The following is a 24,832-nucleotide window of genomic DNA, read 5'->3' on the forward strand; positions in this document are numbered from 1 at the left end:
ACTGGCATGTTAAACATTGAAAAATAGATGAGGGTCAACAAACTTCTGCTAAACAATGCCAAATCCCATTTTGTAATGTACGGGAGAAGTACCAATTACTACAATTGGATTGATAAAATACAGTTTAGTGAAAATATTCTGCCTCGGGAAGTTTGGACAAAGTATCTAGGGGTGATTGTTGATGAGTGCCATAACTTCAAAGAGCACATTTCAGGGTCGGTCGAAAACAGGATCAGCCGCTTTGTGTCATGTTTGAAACAGGTTTGATGCAGCCTGGCCGCTTCAAAACAAAAATGAATTCTTGTCAAAAAGGGGCATGTTTCAGAGCTGACGTCACAAGACTTGTTTTGTTTCTTAAACTAATACGAAGGTAATGACATGCCAGTTCTAAACCGAAAACGACTCTATGGAAATCCGGCACGTTTAGGCACTACGTCAAAAACTGGTTTCTGTCACAAATCTTGAATGTCTCTTGTTTTGGCTTTTGGCAAGGATACAAAGACATATCCATCGTATATATGGGACTGCTAATTACGAGTTTTGGAGTTTGTACTTTGAATAGAAGATGGCATATAAGACACGAATCTCTTATTTTTAAATGGTATTTTGAAGTCTAATTTTGGATGTGTCAAACGTTCACAGGTCTAGATAAATGTTTGCAGGTGCTGCAGATTATCCCATATACAGGTTTTAATGTGTCCTTCGCAGTGAAAATCAGTGACCGGTAGCACTAATTTATGAAAATTTGGGTGGGGGATATTTTCCACTGTTTGTGTTGTTCCAATAAAATACCAAAACAGGTTGTTTCAATAAGAATTCTTGCAAACGGTATTTTTATTAATCTAGAGGGTTGATTGAAAAGTAGTTCTTAATTAGAAATTTGAATAAACTTGTCCTGAAAATCAGGAATGCTTAGCAAACTTTCACAAGTCATGCACTATTAACTGGGAAATTTGATCCAGGAGGCCCTTTTTAAGACTTTGGAAAAAAGTTTAACTTTAGCGTAAAGAGCAGGGTATTGAGGAGGAGGCACCGCACAAATATATTAATTTCTGTTTTTTTAAGTTTTAGTGTTGCTCCTTCACTTTCAGTTGATAAATAGTTTTTCTTAAAATTTATTTTCTGATCGTTTTTCGAATAATAACGGGACACACCTCCCCATTTATGACAATTTCCCCAAGGAAAACTCCCCCAAGGAAAGTTCCCACGCGCAATATAGTACCCCCATGAATTTTTCCTCGTACAAGTTAATGCTCACTGCCAATACCCATCCCCCCCCCCAAAAAAAAAAAAATTTGTTCACTATTCTGGATGAAAAATTCTTCTGAACATAGTCTAACTCGAAAAAATACTTGTTTTTAACCTTATTTATGATCGTTTTTTTATTTCATACCGAAAATCACCTCTATGTTGAAAATTTTTCAAATGTCCTTCCCCTCCAACAGGAAGTTTCTTGTGTGGAAAATTTTACAGCAGAGAATTATTACTGATGATAGTTCTTCATGGATTACTTCTCATGAGGTTAATGAATAAATTTTGCTTATGAATTCAGGCAAACTTCCCCCCGTGTAAAATTTTCGTTGAAGTCAACCACCCCCCTCCCACGATTTTCTGGCGTCCTCTTTCCCTGTTTTTTCACTCTTCCTTTAGAATAAACTTGTATATTTGGTCAATTATTGGCCCCTTTGTCACATTGCCCCCCCTCCCAAGATTTTGCTCATTGGCGCTTTTGTCACACTGCCCCACCCCACCCACCAAGACTTTGCTATCGATCCGCCCCTGGACTAGAGCTCTCAATTGCTGATCTAATCAGCATCCTCCAGAGTATCAGTGATCACAAGGTGGAGTTGCAGATGACGAAGGGCAGTCCCCCTTCCATATGTAATAGATCTAGTTCATTTTGGGATTTAATGATACTCTAATTTCATGATAACAGCATAGACCAGAAATATTCCCAGAAAGCAGACCAAAAAGCAATCCAGATACATTTTTTAAAGTTTCTTTAGTCCCCTCCTCAAACAAAACATATCATCCCCAAAATAAAACTTCTGGTTATGGCCCTGGTGATTATACATCGTTTTTTACTTCCGCAATCCCCTTGTCTCTTACTTAGAACTAATTCTGTATTTATCTGATGGTTCAATTAGAACTATGATGTTTTGGCATTAAAATACACCATTTGAGATATCCCCTCCCTCCTTTACTGCATAATACTCACAGGATTCTATTGTAGAAGTTTAAGGGCCTTTTTAAGTTTATAACTTCTCCACTGCTTACAGATAGGATTTGTTATTGTAAAACTTTGAAGATATTTTGTGCAACCTGCAAATCCCGAATTTTAACTGTCAGCTGTCAATTTCGTGCTTTTTTTTTCATAAGAAACAACGGTGCTTGTTAAGAATCTAGGTACACACGCGAGAATTGGAGTGTCGTTAATTTTAATGAAATAAAAAAAATTGGGACGAAAATTTAATATTTTAGAAAAAAAAATGGGCTATATTTTTACACATTCGGGGTGGGGGGGGGTGTAAAGCATAGTATATGCTTTTTTTTAAACTACTCATTCACAGATTCTGAAAGGTGATATGGACCTGTTTTCGTTAAAACTTCGTAGGTCTATTGTGATGCTTAGATTTTGGTTGAAGCTCATTAGGTGTAATGAAGATAGACTAGTAAGAAATGCTTATTATCAGATGTTGAGTTATGGTTCGAAAACGTCGTGGCTATCCCAAATTAGCTCATTACTAGAAAGAGTGGGAATGCCTTACTTATGGAATGACGGTCTTGGTTCCCGTGATCTACCAACACATTTAGTAAGCCAGGTACGATTTATCTTAGAGGGTCAAGAAATTCAGTATTGGCAAGGGCTGATTTTAAATTCTGCTTCATTGAATCATTATAATCAGGTTAAACCTAGATTTGGAGAGGAAATTTATTTTAAATTTAATTTACCGGCTATGATCTTATGTCAATGGATTCAGCTAAGGGTGAATTACCTTCCAATCCAGAGCAGGCAAATGGTGTTCGACAGGGGGATAGTACATCCTGATGGTCGGTATGTTTGTCCTCTTTGTAAGGATGAGAACGAAGATTTGGGCCATTTTCTCCGAAAGTGCCCGGTGCTCTCTGATTTAAGGGAAATTTACTTACATGGGATTGTTTTGCTGCTTCCTAAAATTTTACAAAGTAGTAATCCAACTGCAATATTTCATATTGGTGCTTACATTGAGAAGGGATTAGAAGGAAGGAAATGTTTTTACAATTAATTATTTTTAATTATATGGAATTAAACTTATTTTCTCGATAAATTACCACAAGGTATTTTTCGCTATGTGTCATGTTAATGTGTGTTTCGTAATTTGTCTGTTGTGATTTTCTTTATTTTTCATAAATTTTTCTATGTATATGTCTTTTGGGCTTTTGAAATACACGATCTATCTATATATTTATCTATCTATATTAAATACGTAACCTAATCTAGCCTAACCTGGCTACCAAAGTCCAAAAAACTGTGATTTAGTTCCCTAAGCCCTTAAAAACTAAAGTTTAAACCTTTGCCACGGAGTGAGCAACACCTCACAAACCTGTTTTTCAATAGTGGCTTTGAGATTTCGATGCGGTCTTTCTTTCGTGTGTACCCAGATTTTACACAAGTACCGAAAAACTTCGTTACTTTTCACTCGAATTCACTTTTCATTCATTATTTTCTTAGGAAAATATCCTGAGAAAATACATTTTCACTGAAGAAAAATTATTTAAGAAAATTTTCCACCCACTAAATATTCCCCCAGAAAGCTCCCTCCTCCTCTACGCCCCGTCCCCAGACCTTGGGTCTGCGTTTCCCAATAATATATACTATCTGTAAGAAATGGACAAATTACAAAACTTAAAAAGGCACTTCACCTTCCACAATGGTCTGATTGTTTTGTAGTTTGGGAGGGAGGGAACTACCCCAAAAGGTGCAATTTAATGCCGACAAATCCTAGGTCTCATTGAGCCATCAGATAAATACAGAATTAGTTCTAAGGGAGAGACAAGAGAAGGATGAAGGTTGAAGTATAATCTTCAGAGCTGTAACCAGGATAATTTTTTTTTTTTGGGGGGGGGGGGAAGTACAACAGAAACAAAAAAATAAAAATATCAAATTGATATCTATTCCCTTATTATTTCTGGGAATATTTTTGGTGTACGCTGTTGCTATGAAAGTAAAGAGTAACACTAAACCCCAAAATGAGCAGAATTTATTCCGTATAGAAAGGGCTGTCCTTTCCTCTTTCACACTTTCACCTCATGGTTGCAAAAGCTTCAGAGGGTGCCCATTAGTTCAGAAATTGAGACTTCAAGTACTTTCTTTATAAGCCGAAAGTTTTGATTGATCAATGAGCAGGGGGGGGGTGTTTTCTGAGGAGGTGTTTTCTACGGTTGATTTTACTGCAAGAGGAGAAAATTTTATCAAGGAGGAAGAGCCATATTTATCGGCATTATATGAAAAAGGTCAGAAATTAAATTTAAAAAAGAATTTTTTCAAATGAAAGCAAGGAGCGACGTTATAACTCAAAACGAACATAAATTATTCTTATATAAAGGGGATTTTCCTGGGGAATTTGTTTAAGGGGGCAAGGAGAGGGTTTCTTTACCTATCTTCTAAATCACCATAAACATTTAGTTAACGGCAAAATCTTTCAATTTGCTTGCGTTAAAAAGTTTTCCTTTCAATTCAGATGTTAAAGCAAAAGTTTTGGATACCATTCCACTTTGCTCCAAGGGTTGTAGCCATGTTTGTTTGTTTAGGTAAAAATCGACAGAAGTAAAAATTCGTAGATCATGAGATCAGAGACTGTAAGTAGAGAGGGGTCAGAAGGTACAAACGGGACTCCTTATATGGGCATAGAATACTGACGGGACTCCAAATAAGGGCATAGCCTCCCTAGGGAGAAAGATTACGTAATGGGGTCAATGACCTCTTTTTCCAAGGTCGATGTTGTTGTTGTTGTAAGTGCACGCTCTCAGCGAATGTCAAGGTCGATTTATTTGTTGTTGTTGTTGTAAGTGCACGCTCTCAGCGAATGTCATGGTGTCCAGAAATAGTATTTGTTGTTGTTTTGGTCATGTACATGCTCGAGGCGAATGTCATGGTGTCCAGAAATAGTATTTGTTGTTGTTGCTCTCGAGCCAAATGTTAAGAGTTTCCCAGAAACAGTTAAATCACGTGTTTCCTTCTCAGCCAATCAGCGAGTCGGATACATCCTCCTTCTCAGCCAATCAGAGGCTTGCTTACATATGGTTTTCCCCGTTACATAACAATTCGCCCTTGAGATTTCGTATATAACGGACATGCAATGTGATTCAATTATCAGAAAGTATTGTGACACAATGGATAGAACACAAGAAATTATTGATGAATTAGAAGCCATGTCAACTTCAATTTGCAATGTAAGTACATTTTTTATTTTCAAACGAATTTTCCTTGGACATCCTCCAGTATATTCAGCTAAAAAGTAAATATATTCCTTTACCCCAAATCCCCCCCCCCCCAAACCATACAAACATCATTATAATCAATGGAAAACATAAAATATATTCCTTTACCCCAAATCCCCCCCCCAAACCATACAAACATCATTATAATCAATGGAATACATAAAATATATTCTTTTACCCTCGAAACCTAACCCCCCCCCCACCAATGTTTTAAAATCCCAAAATCAAGCAAAAAGAAATAAATATCATTTCGTTAAAGTTTGAATTTTCTCAATTGTAAAATTTTCTATTAGACATACATAGCTATGTTGTTATTAGCTCGCTCTGATTTGACACATGACTCCAATGTGAGGCATATAATTAGCTATCACCCTTTCCGGCTTACAAACGCGGTCAATAGAACTATTCTTCCGTCAAATTAAAACACAATGATGCAATAATTAAGCTAAGACCTACACAACCTGTGTGGAAGTAGAGAAACAAGTTATTTTCGAATTAGGGTCTAACAATATCCCCCTCCCCCCCATGGTCTTACAACCCCAAATTCTCGCAAAAAGAAATACCATTTTGATACATTCCTTCCCTCTATATTTCTAGCTAAATCCCCCCCCGCCTCCCACACTCTTACCAACGCCCCTCTGCTATATGTATAGTCGTTTGTCTACTCTAAAATATGGGCTGGTTTAACAAATAAAACCCCCACTCCGTACGACTTTAATTCTTGCAATAGAAATAATACTCTTTTTATCGATATTTTCAGCTAAAGTGACCGCTGACTTCTGTCAATTTTTAGTGAAAATGCCGTTCTGTTTTGACACAAGACTCCAGTGCGTGGCTAAAATTAGCTGTCACCCCTTTTAAAGCACTTCCTGTAAAAGGATTCTCAGATCAAAATGGGGTATTTTTCTCCTGTCAAATTAAAGCGGTTTCATGCAGACAATTACAATTTATTAAGCGCAGGCATATACAATCTCTTGTTGGAGAACCGATGAAATCTCGTTATTTTCAAATTAAGATCTAACAATATATTTAGGACATTGGTGAAAGGGGGTGGGGACCATCATTTTAAAATGAAAAACAAAACTGTTTATTCGTGTTTGGGCTGTAAGAGAACCCAGGGTTTCTAAGAAAAAAAATTAGCTTTATTATGTGTACATTTACATCCAAGATTGTAATTTAGGCCTATAAGCTGCTATGCTAACAATCTTTTTTCTATTTTAAAGACCTATAGACGGGAAACATTAAAAAAAATTTCTCAGCATGGTAAAAATAGGGGCATTTCTTGCAAATTTTACCTATTGCTGTGCTTTTGGGTTTCGGGGGGGGGGGCTTCTTAGTGATAAATACATGTATAGAAAAAATTATATGGATGATGATACTAATTTTCTTTCTATAAAAAGGGGAATATTATTTTGAAACTAATTTTTTCTCTTCTTTTTAAGGCCAATTATGAAGAATGCCACCCACCAAGCAAGAGGGCTAGGCTAAATGAAGTGACTCCTGTAGGAGTATCACTGCCTTCCGTCATAAGGTATGCTGGGTTAACCAGGGGCGCACTACATCAAGCCACCACGTCATCTATACAATCCGTAAGAGCTGAACCATCCAGAGCCACGCTTTACCAGCCCCCTGTGTCCTCCATGCAGACAGCAATACAGTCTGTTCAAAAACAAAAAATAGAATGGGCGACTGCTCACAGGATGGTGAACCCCGCTGGGTCATCTGTACAAGCCAGTGACATCGCCACCGCCACCACATCTATGCAAGCCACTGATAGTGTTGCCATAATTACACAAGAGTGTGAGGTTGCCCTCCAACTTGCACTACCCGGGGCATCTGGTGCCCAAGTACAGCCGGGATATGCAAATGTGAGTATTTTTTCCTACCTTTCTATTTCTTCCAATGTTTTTTCTTTTTCAATCCCAATATAAACTTATCTCTGTGAGATATTAACCCCTCACCCTCAACCAATGTTTTAAATTTATCTCCCTCTGAGATATCTAAATGTAATTTTTTGCAATGAAACCACTCTTTTCTCTGCTCCCCCCCCCTCCCTCGGAGATATCTAAATGTAATTTTTTGCATAGAAACCACTCTTTTCTAATCTTTGCTATCGCTTCGATATCTCATAAGCGAATATTTTTATGTAATTTCTATTAATAATCACTGCCTTTGAAACTCAAAGTGCTATTTTTTCTAATCTTTGCTATTTTCTCTGTTGCTATTTCTTCGCCGTTATCACATCTGCGAATATTTTTCATGGGTAGTTTCAATTAATGCTCACCATTTGAAACTCAAAATCCCCTATTTGTCACAATTGATTACCACAAAGTTTCAAGAGAAGGAACTGAGTGAGATTATTCAAATTTATCTATTTGTCACATATGAACCCCGTAATTTTCGCAAGGATATTTTAAAATAACTTTCAATCTTACAAAGCCTTGCCAATATTTAGTGATGTGGAAACATTGTTGAATAAGAATTAACGGTTTTCGAATTTAATTGTACTGTGTCCCAGAGAACGTGCTTGTAAATATAACATACACGAAATTAAAAATAATCTAGGCTCATTGGGAGTAATAGGCAATCTGTATGGGAAGTTGGCGAAACGACTTATACTATATGACAAGCCGGTTTTTTTGGAGACTTTGATAAATAGCTTGGGGCCACGTAGCCCGGACGGTACCAAGTAGTCCGGGAGATGCTGTGGGGGCAAGTTGCTGGCAGTGCCGGGGGGAGGCGCCACGGGCACGAGAAGTGCCACAGGGATGCAGCATGGCCCCAAAACGTAGCACAGGACGTAATGCGGGGGCCCGAAAAGCGCCACAGGATTGCGCTGTGGATCAAAAAAGAACAACGGATGGTCCGGGAAGCGGTGTGGGGCAAGGTTAGGGGGGGGGGCGCTGGGGGGGGGGGGAGCGTCGAAAAAAAAAAATTTGAACACTTTGAAAATAAACGAACAAATTGTTGCCTTCTATGTCATATCTTAGATTATCTTCAGATGAATTAACCAAATGTTATTATGCAATAATCCACATTTTAAAAGCAGTAGGGGATGATTTGAAAACTTTGAAAATAAGCTATTTTTTCATTTACATATTGTCCTGGGTCCAAACTCGTCATCTCCCCCCAACCCGTCAGTTGGAGCAGAAGAGGATGCACACATGAAGTCCCCCAACAATTTACTATGGGATGAGTTACATCAAATTCAAGATAATATTGACGACTGTTTTGCTGAATTTTTAAATGTTGATTATAGCGCAGTTGAGCTGGTATACTTGAGCCAAAACACATTGAAAATTTTATATGATTTTACCCGGGAATTAAAAGGTAACCCACAAACCTCGGATACCCTCACGACTCCACTTCGAACAATTGAAGTGGAGCATTCGCCAGTTATTGTTGAACAACTTGGGTGAGGGGGTAATATACAAGAGGGGGAGGGGAGTACAACTCTCCCAGACTTTCAGCTGACCAACAGAATTTTAAATAATATAGTTGTTTTCACTGCACTGTTTGGGGACCCTTTTAAAACACTTATGGGGGGAAAATTTGTTTATGATCCTATAGAAATAGTACATGTCTATGTAGAAAAAATTCGTACACTTCAGGAGAACCAGATTCAGGTGTGGGGAGGTAGGGATTCAATTAAGGTCTCAATTGTTTTAAAGGTTTTTTATTTGAATGAGGGGAAAAGTGAGGTGTATTATCATTTTATACATTCCGAGATACGTTTGGTTTATCCAAATTTAGAAAATTTTGAGGGGGTTTTCTTGGATTGGGTCGATCAAATTATAACGCATCTCGAGAACTTTAATGAAAACAGTAGTGGCTCTCTAGTTCTTTTTGTTGAAAATTTAAGTGTAAATATATGTAAATTTAAGAAAGATTTTATTTTAAGAGGGGGACATAGGGATAAGGGCGTAGTTTTAAAATATAATCCAGATCTAGAGGGTTGTCGTGGTGTCCAGCGGATTTGTTTTGAAACAGGTCAAAAGTGTTTCCGATATGCTTTCCTGATCTGAGCATTCGAGCCTCGAGCTCGGGACATTAGTAAGAAGATTTTAGATCATTGGACTGTACATGGGAAGGAAGGGTCCGATTTCCAATTGTAGATTTTTCTTGCTTAGAGGGGAAATACCCAGTGAGGCTTCAATCCCTTGATATTTTTGAAAGGGCTAATGCCCACTTAAATATCGGCGTTACTCTGGTTCAGTATGAGACAAAATTTGAAGATGGGGTTCGCTCTAAAAAGAAGGGGGTGGTCTTCCCCGTACGGGGCCCCTCAGTTGATTTGGTTAAACACTGGGTTTGGTTGCTTTACACGCCACCTAGTCAACCGAACACAATCGGTCATTTTAACCCTGTCACTGACATTAGTAGAGTTCTGGGGGAGGGTAAGAATAAGGGGACCCGTTTCTACTGTCCAACAGGCCTATCTAGATTTTGGACTGAACTACAGTTACAAGATGACATGAGGCATGGTAGCCGCCACGGCTACCAGACAGTGGAAACGGTTTCAGGGGATAGGGCCATTCTATGCTTCGAAAATTTTCAAAATACCCTCCTCCAGAGCAGCAAAATATCTTTGTACTGTGAAGCTAAGCTGGTGAAGGTGAATTACCCACAATTTTCAAACCGCGTCAAAGAACATCAGGCTATTGCAGTGTCCTACGCCCACGCGCAAAGAGACAGTTCTAACACCATGCGGTTGTTAGAAATAGTTGAAACATTGGATGAGCAGGAGTGCATGGACAAGGCAGTGACTAAACTGATTGGCACGGCTAATGGTGCTATTTCTCGTTTTATAAATACGCATTATCAAATGGTGATGTCTGCAGTGTATCGTCTCGCGATTAAAAATAAAAAATTTTGTTGGTTTTGTAAGGGGGTGTTTGCAGTGGTGGATAAGGGGACTACCGGTAAACGCGGGGGGAGGGGGAAAGTCAGAGATCATGACCAGTGGCGGCAGGAAATAGCCTCGGGGGCTAGGAATTTTAGAGGAGTTGCGCATCAATCGTGTAATTTAAATGTTAGCCAGCAGTTTTTTATCCCTGTTTTTATTCATAATTCCAATTATGACTTAAAATTTATTTTACCGGCACTGGCACGTATGCATAGGGAGGGAGGGGAGTAGATTGTCCATGGGTAAATAGTTCATTTACCTACAAGATAATTCCCAAATCAGCTGAGAAGTTATTGCTTCTCGAACTGAAATGGCAGGCAGTGGATAATGGGCATATGTGCTGGAATAAAATTAGGTTTTTAGATTCTTTTAGTTTTTTCCCCAAGGCATTGAGTCAATTGATTCAAGTGCAAAAAAGCGACAAATTTGATAGCTTTCCCTTGCTTAAACAGCACTTTCCAGACAGTGAAATGTATGACCTGTTGACCTGCAAAGGTATATATGCATACGATTATTACTGTTCTGGCGCACGCTTAAGTGAGGAGAAACTACCTACAATTGAAGCTTTTTACAAGTCACTGACCACCAGTGAATGCACAGCCGAGGAGTGTGAGTTTGCCAAGAAGGTGTGGTCCAAGGGGGATTGTAAAAATGGGTGGGATTATTGTAGACTGTACTTGGCCAGTGACGTTCTAACTCTGTTGGATATAATCTATAAGAACACAGACCAGATCTATTCAGAGTTCGGGTTAGATATAGGTTATTATTTTTCTACAGCCCATTTAGTGATGGATTTAATTTTAAAAATTAGCAGGGAGGAAATAGGCCTAATCACCGACATAGATCAGCACCTTTTTGTAGAGCGTTCAATGCGGGGAGGGTATGTTTTTCATGGGGACCGCGTCTTATCAACCGATCCGAGCGGACAAAGCACCGGTGAAAAGTCAAATGCAGTGTTCTTGGACATGAAATCGTTTTACCCCTTGGCAATGTCCCACTACTCTTTGCCGTGTGGGAACTATCAATGGCTTGAGATTCCTTGTGAGTTCCCCGACATTACCACCGTCGAGGACAATGGGCCACAAGGATGGTTCTTTGAAGTTGATGGTCACATTCCGCTGGCGCTTCACGACTCAGTCAAAGATTTTGTCTTTCTATGTATCAATCGGCCCGTGAGCTGGGACTCTCTGAGCCCCTACAATCGTTCATTGGTTGAGGATATGGGGATGCACTGGACTCCCTCTAAACAGAAACTGATTGCTGATTTGGACCCTAAGGAGAATATGGTTGTTCACCATGTGCTTTTGCAATGGATGGTGAGCATCGGTTTCAAGATCACTAAAATACATCGGGTCCTGCAGTTCAATCAGCGACCCTCTTTGAAAACGTTTATCGACACCTTTGTCGATAAATGCTCTAGGGAAAATTCAAAGGTGGAAAAGGAAATGTATAAGCTCATTCTAAATTCAGCGTTTGGCAAAATGTGTGAAAGCGTTCGTAATAGATCTCGCTGCGACGTCGTGACTGACCCTCTAGAGTGTGCACGAATTATTGCCGACCCCAATTTGACATCGTTCACGAACATAGAGACTGGCATGGTTCTTCTACACATAGGCTAAAGCGAAATTTGGTACTGAACAAGAATATATGAGGCGGAAGTTCAGTACTTGTAATTTCGAAAAAGCTCAGTTTTTCGTTCTTTTACAATGTGTGTAAGGTGCAATGGCCACGGGAGGGGGATGTTCAAATTTACTATGGTGACACAGATTCTCTGCTGTTAAAGGTAAATGGGACTGAAGATTTATTGGGTGATTTAGAAAAGGGGGTGCACATCAGCTCGCGGATGGATTTCACCAACTGGAATCCATCGCTCTACCCCGAGTTGGTGAAACCTCAAGCCCCCAACCAACTATTAAAATTAAAATCAGAGACGGGGAGTGATTTGATATCCAGGGGGGTGTTCCCAGGCCCCAAAGTCTATTGCGTTGAAACTCATAGTGGGGAAGAAAAGAAGGCGTGTAAAGGGGTGCCTACACATTTTGTAAAGAGCAATTTCAACATGAGCGTGTACAGAGACTGTGTAGAAACTAGCCTAGTGCCGAGAGCACAAGTGCTTGCAATTCGCTCTCTACAGTATAGAAATTATACTGTGACAGTGGAAAAGAATGCAATGTCATGTATATCCGACAAGGTCTATGTGCTCGATAATGGTGTGAGTGTCCTACCCCACGGCCACTACCGTATTTCAAATCGAGTTGAATGCATTGACTATCGCAATCAACTTGGTCTAGGTAAATTAACCTAATCTGACTAACCACTAACCACCACCACTCAACCTCTCATAAATTAAATGCTCCAAATCTCACTACCTTAACTAACCTGACAATCTAACCACCTTAACTCAACCTCATCTAGCCCAAGCACTAACCATCACCACTAACTCAACCTCAACTAACCCATAGCAGTGACGACAACTATTGTACTGTTTTTTCACCCCCGCGGCTCCCGGGGGGGTCCCTTCACGCGGACGTCCAGGGGGGGGGGGTCCCGCCCGCGGCCGGCCGGCCTTCGGCCCCGTGGCCCCCGGGGGGGGGGGGGGATCCCAACTTTAAATTCATAATGTTCAACTGTGCTAGTTCATGTTCCCGTGTGTGTATTTTATGTTGTACAAAAAGTGTCAGGTATAGAAAAGTGTTTAAGTTGACAAAAAGTGTTGTACAGAAAAGTGATGACGATGATGGACAAAAAGTGTTTTTTTTTATTGTACATAAAAGTGTTTTTAAAGACAAATAGTGTTTATTTATAAAGTGTTATCATTGCCCTGTGTTCATGTTGGACAAATAGAGTTGTCATGTTGACCACCATGAAACTTTGTCATGTTGAACAAGTGTTATTATTTTTATCGTTATGCAGTTCATATTGACTCCAAAAATGTTTTTTCATGCAGTGCCGAAATAATTACTGCCATGAAATATTGTTTTTTTGTTCTTGAATAGATAGATCCATGGGGAAAATTATTACTACTTATTCATTGAGCACATACGATTTACAGTTAGTTGCAGTCCGACTGTTGTCAACAGCATTTATCAATTTAAAACACCCTTCAGATCGTTTCTGTGTGGTCCCTCAATGTCGGTAAAAACAACACTTTTAACTAGAATAATTCAAAATTGTGATAAAATGTTTTTTGAAAAGCCGAAAAAAATCTACTATTGCTATAGTATTTGGCAGGAGTCCTATGATCAAATAAAATCTATTGCCACAACCATAACACTACAATTCATACGGGGACTTGATGTTTTCAATAGTATTGAACCGAACTCGTGGCTGATTATCGACGATTTGGCTGAATCCGTTGAACAGTTCTGACAGGAAATGCTACAATTGTTCACCGTTCACTCCCATCATGAACACATTTCCGTTACCCTAGTTCTACACAATCTGTTTCATCAGAGCAAATGTATGCGAACCCTTGCTTTGAATTGCACCGTCTATATTATCTATCGAGTCGTTCGTGATTCTAGCTCGCTCAGAAAACTCAATAAGCAGATATAACCCCGCGCCCCAAAATTTAAGTTGTCAGCGTACACTAACGCGACAAGCAAGCCCAAAGGTTACAATTTGCTGGATCTTAATCAGACCACACCCGAGGATCTACGTGTAGTCACCGACATTTTCAACAATGAAATTACAGTATATCTTCCGGTGAACAGTAGAAAAGGCTATTAGTCGCCATTATGACACTGAAGAAACTACACGAACCGCGGCCTCTGTTTTCCGTTTTAAGCACTTTAAAACCACTGCTTAGGAAGGCTTTACTCAAACATGGGGTTGACAACGATTTCATTAATCTAATATCTGAACTTTGTTTAAATTTAACTGAGGGCAATGTTCAACTGCCAGAAGGTGTTAGACAACAGACAAAACAACATCGTTCCACTGTACGCGCCTTGGCTTGTAAAAACAAGGGAAAAAAGTTTAAAAGAAAACCGCTCCTTCAGGCGGGCGGTAGCTTTTTCACACTTTTACTGCCGATAATTGCAGGACTTGTAAACAGTTTTCTCTAGTGAGAGAATGGCAAAACCCTATAAATTGACACCATTTGAACTTGTCCTCTCGCCCATCGAACATTTTGAAGACAATCTTAGCAAATTCATTAACGATGAGAATATTGCCGACGACAAAAAACTGCTTTTACTTCAAGATGCATTGCGACGTGTGGACAAACCTAAGCCATATCGTGAGAGACCTGCCCCCGTCGTCACTGATCCCCCTAAACAGGAAACATCTCAAGAGTCTGCAGCAGCACGAAAGGAGAAAGAATTGAATTCGATTGTATTGAAAATTGGAAACCTATTGCCACTCTCCTATCGAGAACAGAGTAAAAGAGTATTATCTTAGCTCATGTTGGAAACTGGCGATTGGGTTCAAGTCGATAGCCCAGGGAAACGAATTATAATTCAGGGAAAAAGTTATAATCTAGTTGATTTAATTTATGATATGGTGACGAATCGTAAAGGACTCTTATCCTTTGACGATAATCTATACACCTTTCTCTGTGTATCAAACTTTCCCAAAAGTCTTATTGGCAATAAGCAAATTCTAAAGAAACTAAGAGAATATAGTCCTCCAACAACACCATTTAAAAAAGAAGAAGAATCAATATTTGAAGATACTATCAGAAGCAGCAATGATTTTACAACACCTGTGGCTGCTAGTCAAAAGCGAAGACAAATTGATTCACCCACCAGTGTGCAAAAGGGGAGTGGACATTACACTACATCTTTACGTTCAAAATGGATGAAGTTCTGAAAGGTGTCTATGAAAATATTGGCGAAGCGGAAAGTTTAAGTTCACCCCAAACACTTTCCAAAGCTGTCTCCGGCACCACCACATTGAAAAATACAAAAGAGTATATAGAAAATGAGCCGAGTTACACACTGCATCGGAATCACAGGCTTCACAGTAAACAATATCGACAAACTAAAGCCTTTTCCCCTCGGCATATAATGCAAACGGATCTTTTAACTTTAGACGCACGTCAACAGCGTCACAATGCGCCCTACAAATATATTCGAGTGGCAATCAGTGTCTTTAGTCGCTACGCCTATGCCATTCCACTGCGATCAAAGAGAGGTGTTGAAGTTGCTCGGGCCATTGAAAGTATTCTTGAACAGGATTCATATAGAAAAATGCAATTTGATCGTGGCAGTGAATTTTCTAATCCACGGTTGCAAAGGGTTCTAATAAAATAAAATGCAGTAAACTTTCCTAGTCAAAGCTCGATAAAAGCTAAAGAGGCCGAACGTTTAATAAGAGCGAGCCACCAAATAATTTCAGGATGTTGTAAACTGGAAAATAAACATGCTGTTATGCACAATTTTGATAAAATCATGCTGATTTATAATCAACGACCCCATCGATCTCTGTCCAACTCTACACCAACGAATGTTCATTACAATGAAAATACATTTGATGCTTTTCTAAAGCAATACTCCAAGGGTGAAAAAGAGAAAAAGAAGAAGAAATTCAATGTTGGTGATACTGTTCGAATTAATAGAAACAACAATATTTTTGAAAAGGTTAATTATTTATGTAGCACTTAACTTTTTAAAGTGTCCAAAATCATAGACACCATACCCAAAACTTATCGACTGCGAGACACCAAAGATGATGAGATTCTCGGCGGTTTTTATGAATATGAACTGCAAAAAGTTAGAAATACTAGTGAAATTTATCAAATTGAAAAGATATTAAAGAGTCGTACACGCCATGGTAAGAAACAGTTGCTTGTTCGCTGGCTAGGATACAACTCAGATTTTGATTCTTGGGTCAGTGCTGAATATATTAACAATGCCCAATGATTTCTATGTGACTTTCATGTCCAATGTTTCTGATCCTCTCTACAATGATCTGAATAAAACAAGTGATTTTTGGACGAAACTCTCCCCCACCATCAAATTCGACGGAAAGTATGAAGTGGCCCTTGTCGACTGTATTCTCAAAAATACCTATGACATTCTGAGAAAGGATCGTAAATATGATATAAAAATTAGACCCTATGATGGGTGACCATCATCAGGGGATCAGGAGAAATGTCAAAAAATCAGTGAGAGAAGCTACCAATACGTTGAATTATCTTACATATAGATTAAGTTGATGACTGTTTTATGTCGAACCATCAATGAAAGAATTCTCACTCGTAAAAAGGGGGCTGTTCATATCATCTATTCGATGGAGGAGGCCAAAATTAGTATTAGTTCAACCATTGCCAATGACAAGATTATTCTCAATGATAGCCTAAAGGATGTTCTTGGCTTTAAGCTCAATATAATCAACGGTAAAAGAGCTGGAAACACTAATTTCATTTTCGCTGACTACCCGCCTGCCTTCTCCACAGACACCTGTATATTTCTCTACGCTTCATTTGTGGGAACATCTCGGGTGAGATCAGAGACTGTAGACCAAATACTATTAAGATTTTCAGGAATAGCTATCAGAATATGTATATTAAACTGACAATTCACATTCACTTGTATTTTCTTTCTAACAGTTCGTGGTAACAAACTGTAAGTAAGGAGCGACCTGGCTCAATAGTAACCAAAACTCCAAAAAACAGAATTTTGATGCCAATAAATATTTCAAATAAATCAAATTTTTATGCTGATTTAAAATATATAAGTTTCATCAAGTTTAGTCTTACCCATTAAAAGTTATGAGCCTGAGAAAATTTGACTTATTTTCGAAAAAAGGGGGAAACATCCCTTAAAAATAATAGAACCCCTTAAAAGTATTGAAAATCACACCATCAGATTCAGCGTATCAGAGAACTCTACTGTAGAATTTTCAAGCTCTTATCTGCAAAAATGTGGAATTTTGTATTTTTTGTCAGAAGAAAGATCACGGATGCGTGTTTATTTATTTTATTTTTATTTATTTTTTTTTTAATTTCCCCAGGGGTGATCGTATCGATCCAGTAGTCCTAGAATATCGTAAGTGGGCTCATTTGAACGGAAATTAAAAGTTTTAGTGCCCTTTTGAAGTGACCAAAAAAATTGGAGGGCAACTTGGCCCCCTCCCACGCTCATTTTTTCCCGAAGTCACCCAATTAAAATTCTGAGATAGGCATTTTGTTCAACATAGTCGAACATCTAATAAATATGCCTTTTAAGATGACTTAATTCCCCACTTTTCCCAAGGGAAGAGCTGCAATTTATGAACTATGCCCATTGTTTACATATTGTATTGGTTATTATGAAGTATACAGACATTTTCATGAAGGATTTTTTTCTGGTGGGGGAGGGGGGCTGGAGGAGTTGGCTACTCGGGAAAATCGTTCCGGGGAAGAGGTGGCCTGGGGGGAAGGGACATGGCTGTGAAGGGCGTGCCGTATTTCCAGAATTATTTAAAAACGATCAGAAATTAAATTAAAAAAAACAAGTTTTTTCAACTGAAAGTAAGGAGCAACATAAGAACTTAAAACCAAGAGAAATTATTAAGTATATGAGTGGGGTCGCCCCCAAGTCAATACCTAGCTCTTTACGCTACAGTTTTTTTTAGTGCTTTCAAAAGAGCTATCTATTCTAATTGAACAGCCTTTGTGATTCAGGGGTTTGTGATTTAAACAAAATTGTAACTTTAGTGTAAGGAGCGTGGTATTGACTAAGAGAACCTCCTTATATACGTAATAACATATGCGTAATAAAAAAAAACAATAAAAAAAACTAGTGATACGGCTCAATAGTAATCGAAACTATTAAAAACGGAGTTTTGATGTTAATAAATGTATCAAAAGAATTGACTCCTAATACTAATTCTGAATGTATAAATTTTATTAAGTTTAGTATTACTCATACAAGGCTACGAGCCAGAGAAAATTTAACTGATTTTTGAAAGAGGGGGGAAACATCCCTTACAAGTGAAAGAATTTTGATGCAAATCACACCGTCAGATTCAGCGTATCAGAAAGCCCTATTACATATGTTTCAAGCTCATATCTGCAAAAATCTGCAACTTTGTATTTTTTGCCAGAAGAAAGATCACGGAGGCGTGTTTATTTTTTTTTTCAGGGGTAATCGTACCGACCTTTTGGCCCTAGAACATCAAGAGAGAGCTCATTCGAACGGATATTAAAAGTAGTAGTGCCCTTTTCAGTGACCAAAAATGCTGGAGGGCAACTTGGTCCCCTCCCACGCCCCTTTTTTCCAATTTCGTCTGATCAAAATTTTGAGATAGCCGTTCTGTTCAGCATAGTTGAAAAACCCAAAAAATGTATCAAACAGTTCGTGGTAACGAACTGTAAGTAAAGAGCGAGCAGGCTCAATGGTAACTAGAACTCTAAAAATTGGAATTTTGATACCATTAGATACATTAAAAGAATCATTTTTTAATTTCGATTTCAAATATATAAATTTTATCAAGTTTAGTTTTACCCATTAAAAGTTAAATGCTTGAGAAAATTTGGCTGATTGTTGAAAAAGGGGAGAAAGACCCCCTAAAAGCTATAGATGCTTAATGAAAATCAAACCATCATTTTCAGCGTATCAGAAAAGCTACTGTAGAGGTTTCAAGCACCCATCTACAAAAATTTGGAATTTTGAATTTTTTGCCAGAAGAAAGATCACGGATGCGTGTTTATTTTTATTTTATTTTTTTTCCTAGGGGTGATAGTATCGACCCATTGGTCCTAGAATATCGTGGGAGGGCTCATTGGAACGAAAATTAAAAGTTCTAGTAACCTCTTAAGTGACCAAAAAAAATGGAGGACAACTAGGCCCCCTCCCACGCTCATTTTTTTCCCAAAGTCACCTGATCAAAATTTTGAGATGGCCATTTTGTTCAGCATGATCGAAAATATGATAACTATGTCTTTTAGGATGACTTAATCCCCCAGAGTCCCCGGGGAGAGGGCTGAAAGTTATGAAATTTACCAAATGTTGACATATAGTATTTGTTATAGGGAAGTATACAGACGTTTTCAGGGGAGACTTTTTCTGGTAGGAGGGGGGGGGGGTCGGGGGATATATGGGAGGATCTTTCCATGAAGGAAGTTTTCATTGGGGAAGTGACATTGCTATGAAGGGGGCGCCGCCTTTCCAAGCATTATTAAAGAAAAAGATCAGAAATTAAATTAAAAAAAAACTAGTTTTTCAACTGAAAGTAAGGAGCACCATCAATACTTAAAACGGACAGAAAATATTACGTATATATTTGGGCTCTTCAAGGCAAAGAATTTTAGTACTTTCATAAGAGCTATTTATTCTAATTAACGGCCTTTGAGATTAAGGAGTCATTTTTAAAGAACTGGAACAAAATTTGAACTTTAGCTTAAAGAGCAAGGTATTGAGTGGGGGCGAACCCCATATTATACGTATTAAAAATCAATGAATATAGAAGGTCGGTACGTAAATTAATTCGTAAGTTACATATATTTATTACAGATCAAAACGTTCGTAAATAAAATTACGCAAGTTTTAAAAAAGCCATTTAATAAAAAAAAAGTAAAATTTATATACAAATTTTTTTTTTATTAATCATGTACGGTGAGCCAAAATCAAAACCTACATTACTTCAAAAACGTTCAAAAATTAAATAAAAAAAAACAAGTTTTTTTAACTGAAAGTAAGGAACGATGTTAAAACTTAAAACGAACAGAAATTATTCCGTATATGAAAGGGGCCGTGCCCTCCTCAACGCCTCGCTCTTTACGCTAAAGTTTGAGTTTCTCACAACTCTATTTTTTTAAACAATAACAAACTTTAGCGTAAAAAGCGAGGCGTTGAGGAGGGCACGGCCCCTTTCATATACGGAATAATTTCTGTTCGTTTTAAGTTTTAATGTCGCTCCTTCCTTTCAGTTAAAAAAAAACTTGTTTTTTTAAAATTTAATTTTCAGTAAAGTGCAAAGTATGTTCTGGCCTTTGGAATGCATAGGGGTTTAGAAAGTGCCGTAATTTCTTCAAAATCCCGGGAGGGGGGTGGTGGTGGTAGTAAAGCTGGAGCCAAGTTATCCAAATTAAGTGAAAATGACAGAGAATATTTTTTTTTTTTTGGGGGGGGGGGTGCAACAGAAACGAAAAAATAAACAAAACTACCAAATTTATATGTACTCCCTTATAATTTCTGAGAGTACTTCTGGTGTACGCTGTTGCTATTAAAGTAAAGATTAACATTAAACCCAGACCTTATCCAAGTTTAGTTCTCGTAAGACAAGACTATACCTTCCTAATAAACACTTATGCCTCATTGCCACAAAAGCTTCAGATCGTGCCCAGTAGATCGTAAATTGAGAGTTTAAGTACTTTTTTTTATAAGTCGAAAGTGTTTGTAGACCAATGAGCTGCGGGAGGGGGGGTATTTTCTGAGGGAAGGAACCTTCGACGGTTGATTTTACTGTAAGAGGAGATAATTTGATCATGCAGGGAGAGCCACATTTACCATCATTATTTGAAAAACGATCATAAATAAAATTTAAAAATATTTTTTTCAACTGGAAGCAAGGAGCGACGTTATAACTCAATACGAACATAGATTAGTTTTATATAGAGGGGGTTTTCCAGGGGCTTCGTTTGATGGGGCCAGGTGAAGGCAGTTCCCCCTCTCCCAGTAATGTGGAGAAGAAAATTATTATATATCCGATTCCCGTTGACTGCCCCCCCCCAATATAATGCTGGGGATTTACCCCTGGGTTTCCCCCCGTCTTGATACGAAGCTCTTTACACTAGGGCTTGACGGTTTTTAATTTTGTCCCAATTTTTGTAAGAATGACTCTTGAAACGCAAGGGCCGTTTAATTAGAAGGATAAGCTTTTTCATAAGCACTAAACAACTTTAGCGCAAAGAGCAAGTTATTGAGGATGGGAGCAACCCCCTCATATATGGAATAATTTATGCTCATATTAAGGATTGACTACACTTCTTACTTTCAGCTCAAAAATAATTTTTTCAATTTGATAAATAATAAAACATTGGAGCCTTATGGTTCTTTACTATAAACAATTCTTTTGTTAAAGAAAAAAAATATAGCAGAAGTTTCCCTTTCTGAAAGTATTTTACAGGAATTCATGTATCTTCTAAATCATCTTAAATCCTAATCATTTGTTCCCAAAATGGGGTAGCCGTACCTTTTGGATTACGCCAAAGTATTTTATGGGGTACGAGACTGGTCAATCAAAAATAAAACAATGTTTACCTCTAGGTCAGACAATTTCAGTTATATTTTACCTCCAGTTCACTTAGTTCCGGTAAGTGAAAAGGGGCGCGTAAAACGTTTTGTGGGTAAAAAGGGGTACAGTGTCTAAATAAGGTTGAGAACCACTGATCTTGATAATAACAAAATTCTTTCAATTTACTTGCCTTGAAAACTTTTCCTTTCAATTCAGATGTTAAAGGGTTATATGTCTGTTTGTTTGGGTAAAATCGACAGAACTAAAGATTCTATGATCATAAGATTAGAGATTGAAGATATTTTTATAAATATCTATAAATAAATAAATAAATAGGAATAAATATCAGCAAATGTATATTAAACTGACAATACACATTCACTTGCAATTTTTTTCAGTAAAGTGCAAATTATGTTCTGGCCTTTGGAATGCATAAGGGGTTTTGACAGTGGTGTAATTTCGTCAAAATCCTTTGAGGGGTGGAATTGGAGCGAATTTTCCAAAATTAAGTGAAAATGACAATGAAAAGTGAAAAATTACCCATATATTACCATAAAGGCAAAGACATTAAAAAAAAACTGACCTGTTTCTCAGGATACTTGAATTATGCAGGCTTATCTTAGTTTTGACAAGATTTTTTGCAGAATCTAGATTTCAGCTGGGGGGAGGGGCAGAATGAGGTCTAGGGAGGTCTTTGGTCCTGGAGAGGAAGCTGCCACTTATGTCTCACATCAAATGACGTCCCTGGGTTTTGAGCCCTATTCAAGTTAATTTCTGCTCATTTTGACTCTGACTCGGTTATTTATTGTAATTTCTGTTCGTTTTGGGTTTCATTTATTTAATGAAGAATATTGGTAGTAGTTTTATGCTTGGCAGATCATTTGATTCTATTTCGCTCATTTTTAGTTTAACGGAGTTCATTTCTAGTTTTTTGATTTTGAATTGAAGTTATCAAGTATTTTGCAATAGGTTGCATAGGTTGCATCAAGACGCTGGGTAATTGTAGACAAAGAAAAGCCAAGACAGATAGTCCAAGTAATTGAGAGGCCTTCCTTTGAAAGATTATTTTGTGGAAATTTTTTTTTATTTAAGGTCAATAAAGAACGAACACAAATTAATTTTAAAGACTTTTTCCACAAAACAAATTTTTCAAAGAAAAGTAAAGAGCTCCATTGAGCCAAACATGGGTAGAAATAAATTCAAATAATTTTCAAGTTTTGCTTTTAATCTAACTCTACATTTACCTTGCTTGCTTAAACTTGGTTCACCCTGTTCTAGGGGTTTACCACCCCCCCCTCCTCCCAGCACTTACCACCCTAAAAAATACCCCCTCCAGAAAATATTTCTCCCCCCTCCACGGAAAATACCCCCGTGGAAAATACTTCACCAAACAGACACAACTTAAAAACAATAGGGAAATTTTTTCCAAGACAGTGCAATTTAAATCGGTATATATTTCGGCCCTATGTCCAAGGGCCGTCTTCAGCACAACATTAAAGAAAAAATATATATAAAAACAAACTTACATTAAAATACGAAGTTTAAAACACTGAATTCTTTATGCTCAATTTTAATTAAAAATGATCTAACAAAATATTTTATTAAACCAACTGACAATAGTATTGAACCCGTTACAAAAAGGCCTTTAAGACTAGCTGCTAAAAAAGCAAGATTAGCTTTGAAAACTTGCAGTTAATAATTTCATTTTATAGTCGGGGAGCCAAAGTTGAAAATCTGACAAAATAGCAATCTGAGGGGGACAAGTGATTTGAGAGAGGTTTTAGACTAAATCGACCATGCTGATTACGAATATCTCGGGAATATAAGCGCCAAAGGTGCGCTTGGTGGTTTTTTGCAACTAAGTTCGTTGATTTTTCTATTTCACTCAGACTAAGTCCAGCTTTCTACTAGAATATTGTAGTTGTCTTTTTTATACCTAGCCAAAACATTAGGCGATCGTTAATTTACCACATCAGTAAAAAAAAAAAAAAAAAAAAAAAAAAAATCCTGCTTCAAGCACAACAGCTTCAATATGCTTCAAACTGCTTTTACAAGCTTTTGCTTTTTACAATTTTATTAACATACGATTGGTCGAATATACATAATTTAAATATGTTTAGCAATGTTTTTTAAGTTATTATTTAGTCAAACTCGTCGTCACTTTCAGAAAGATCGCATGACCCAGCACAAGCACAAAGCAAGTCGCACTTGCGGATTCCAGCACAGGAGCACTTTCCAATACACATATTTCTACACTTGCAAGGAACTGCAATACGGTTTATAGAAATCGGCCACTGCGACAATGAATTTGTCAGAGGAATAACCCCGAAAGCGTCACTGTATACCCATCCGAAATTTAGGGGGTCTAAAACTATTGGTTCAGACTCCATAGCCTGTTAAACGATTCCCCACTGATATACAACTCTAAGGATGTGATATTTAAAGCTGTTTTCAGTGGGCGGAAGATTTTTTAATGATTTTTTCCTATGGAATAAGTGCACTCGCAAGTCATTCAAGGAGTTAAAGTCAGTAGGATTCTTTCCACAGGCTGTGATTGTTACTTTTCTTGCCACCTCCGTCACTTCCTCAATATAATTTGATATGTTGACGAGGTCAATCTTGACTTTTCTCGTCAGTTTCGCCATGTCACTAACAAGATCAAATTTCAAAGCTGCTTTCACAAATGTCTTCTTCCCCACAGAATATGCAAAGCTCGTCGTGTCAGTGCCACTAAGGCAGTGTAGAAGTCCAATGCTGTCAATAAAGTCCCGTGGAAGAGAAATAGCTAGCTCTTGCACAGGGAAAACTCTGTCAGGGAATTGGAGGAATAGCTCCTTCTTTTTGTTCTCTTTCGTAGCTAACAGCGTAGAGGAGTGTTGCAAAAGTATCACCAGAATATCTGTGTCATTGGCCCGAACAATGACAGAAGAACTTCCATTCCTAAAGCTGGAAGCAACATGGACTGCTACATGCATGTCTGCTTCTTCATGTGTGCTTGCAAGCTCAAGACTAAGAGGAGGCAAAGGTTCCAAGGATCCTTTTCTAGGCAATATCCCAACATGTCGACGATCAGGGAAACCTCCAGCAAGTATAATATCAAAGTTCTTACTTTTACTTCCAATATTGCTCCAAAACTCATAAATAAAAGCCACCAAGTTAGCTTTGCAGGAAGAACTTCTAAGAATTGATTGCCAGGAATCACCGAGTTTGATGCTGTCACTATATGTGGTACTGACCTTCAAACTCTGCTCACCCCTTCGTCTATGGCAGCCACTACTGTCT

The 24,832-nt window shown here is 38.0% G+C and overlaps 1 protein-coding gene across 1 annotated transcript in view; it reads left to right on the top strand.

Annotated features, from left to right (window-relative positions):
• Mybbp1A (MYB binding protein 1a) overlaps window positions 1-23,950 on the top strand; it is a 75,307-nt gene extending 51,357 nt beyond the window's left edge. Inside the window, exon 14 of the mRNA XM_089086373.1 lies at window positions 23,718-23,950. Coding sequence (XP_088942499.1) covers window positions 23,718-23,950 — 233 coding nt within the window. The remainder of the gene's footprint in view (window positions 1-23,717) is intronic.
• The last annotated feature ends 882 nt before the right edge of the window (window positions 23,951-24,832 follow it).

The sequence above is a fragment of the Artemia sp. Qi Xiang Cuo genome, chromosome 3 (assembly GCF_049724085.1).
Source record: "Artemia sp. Qi Xiang Cuo chromosome 3, ASM4972408v1, whole genome shotgun sequence".
NCBI classification, from domain to species: Eukaryota; Metazoa; Arthropoda; class Branchiopoda; order Anostraca; family Artemiidae; genus Artemia; species Artemia sp. Qi Xiang Cuo.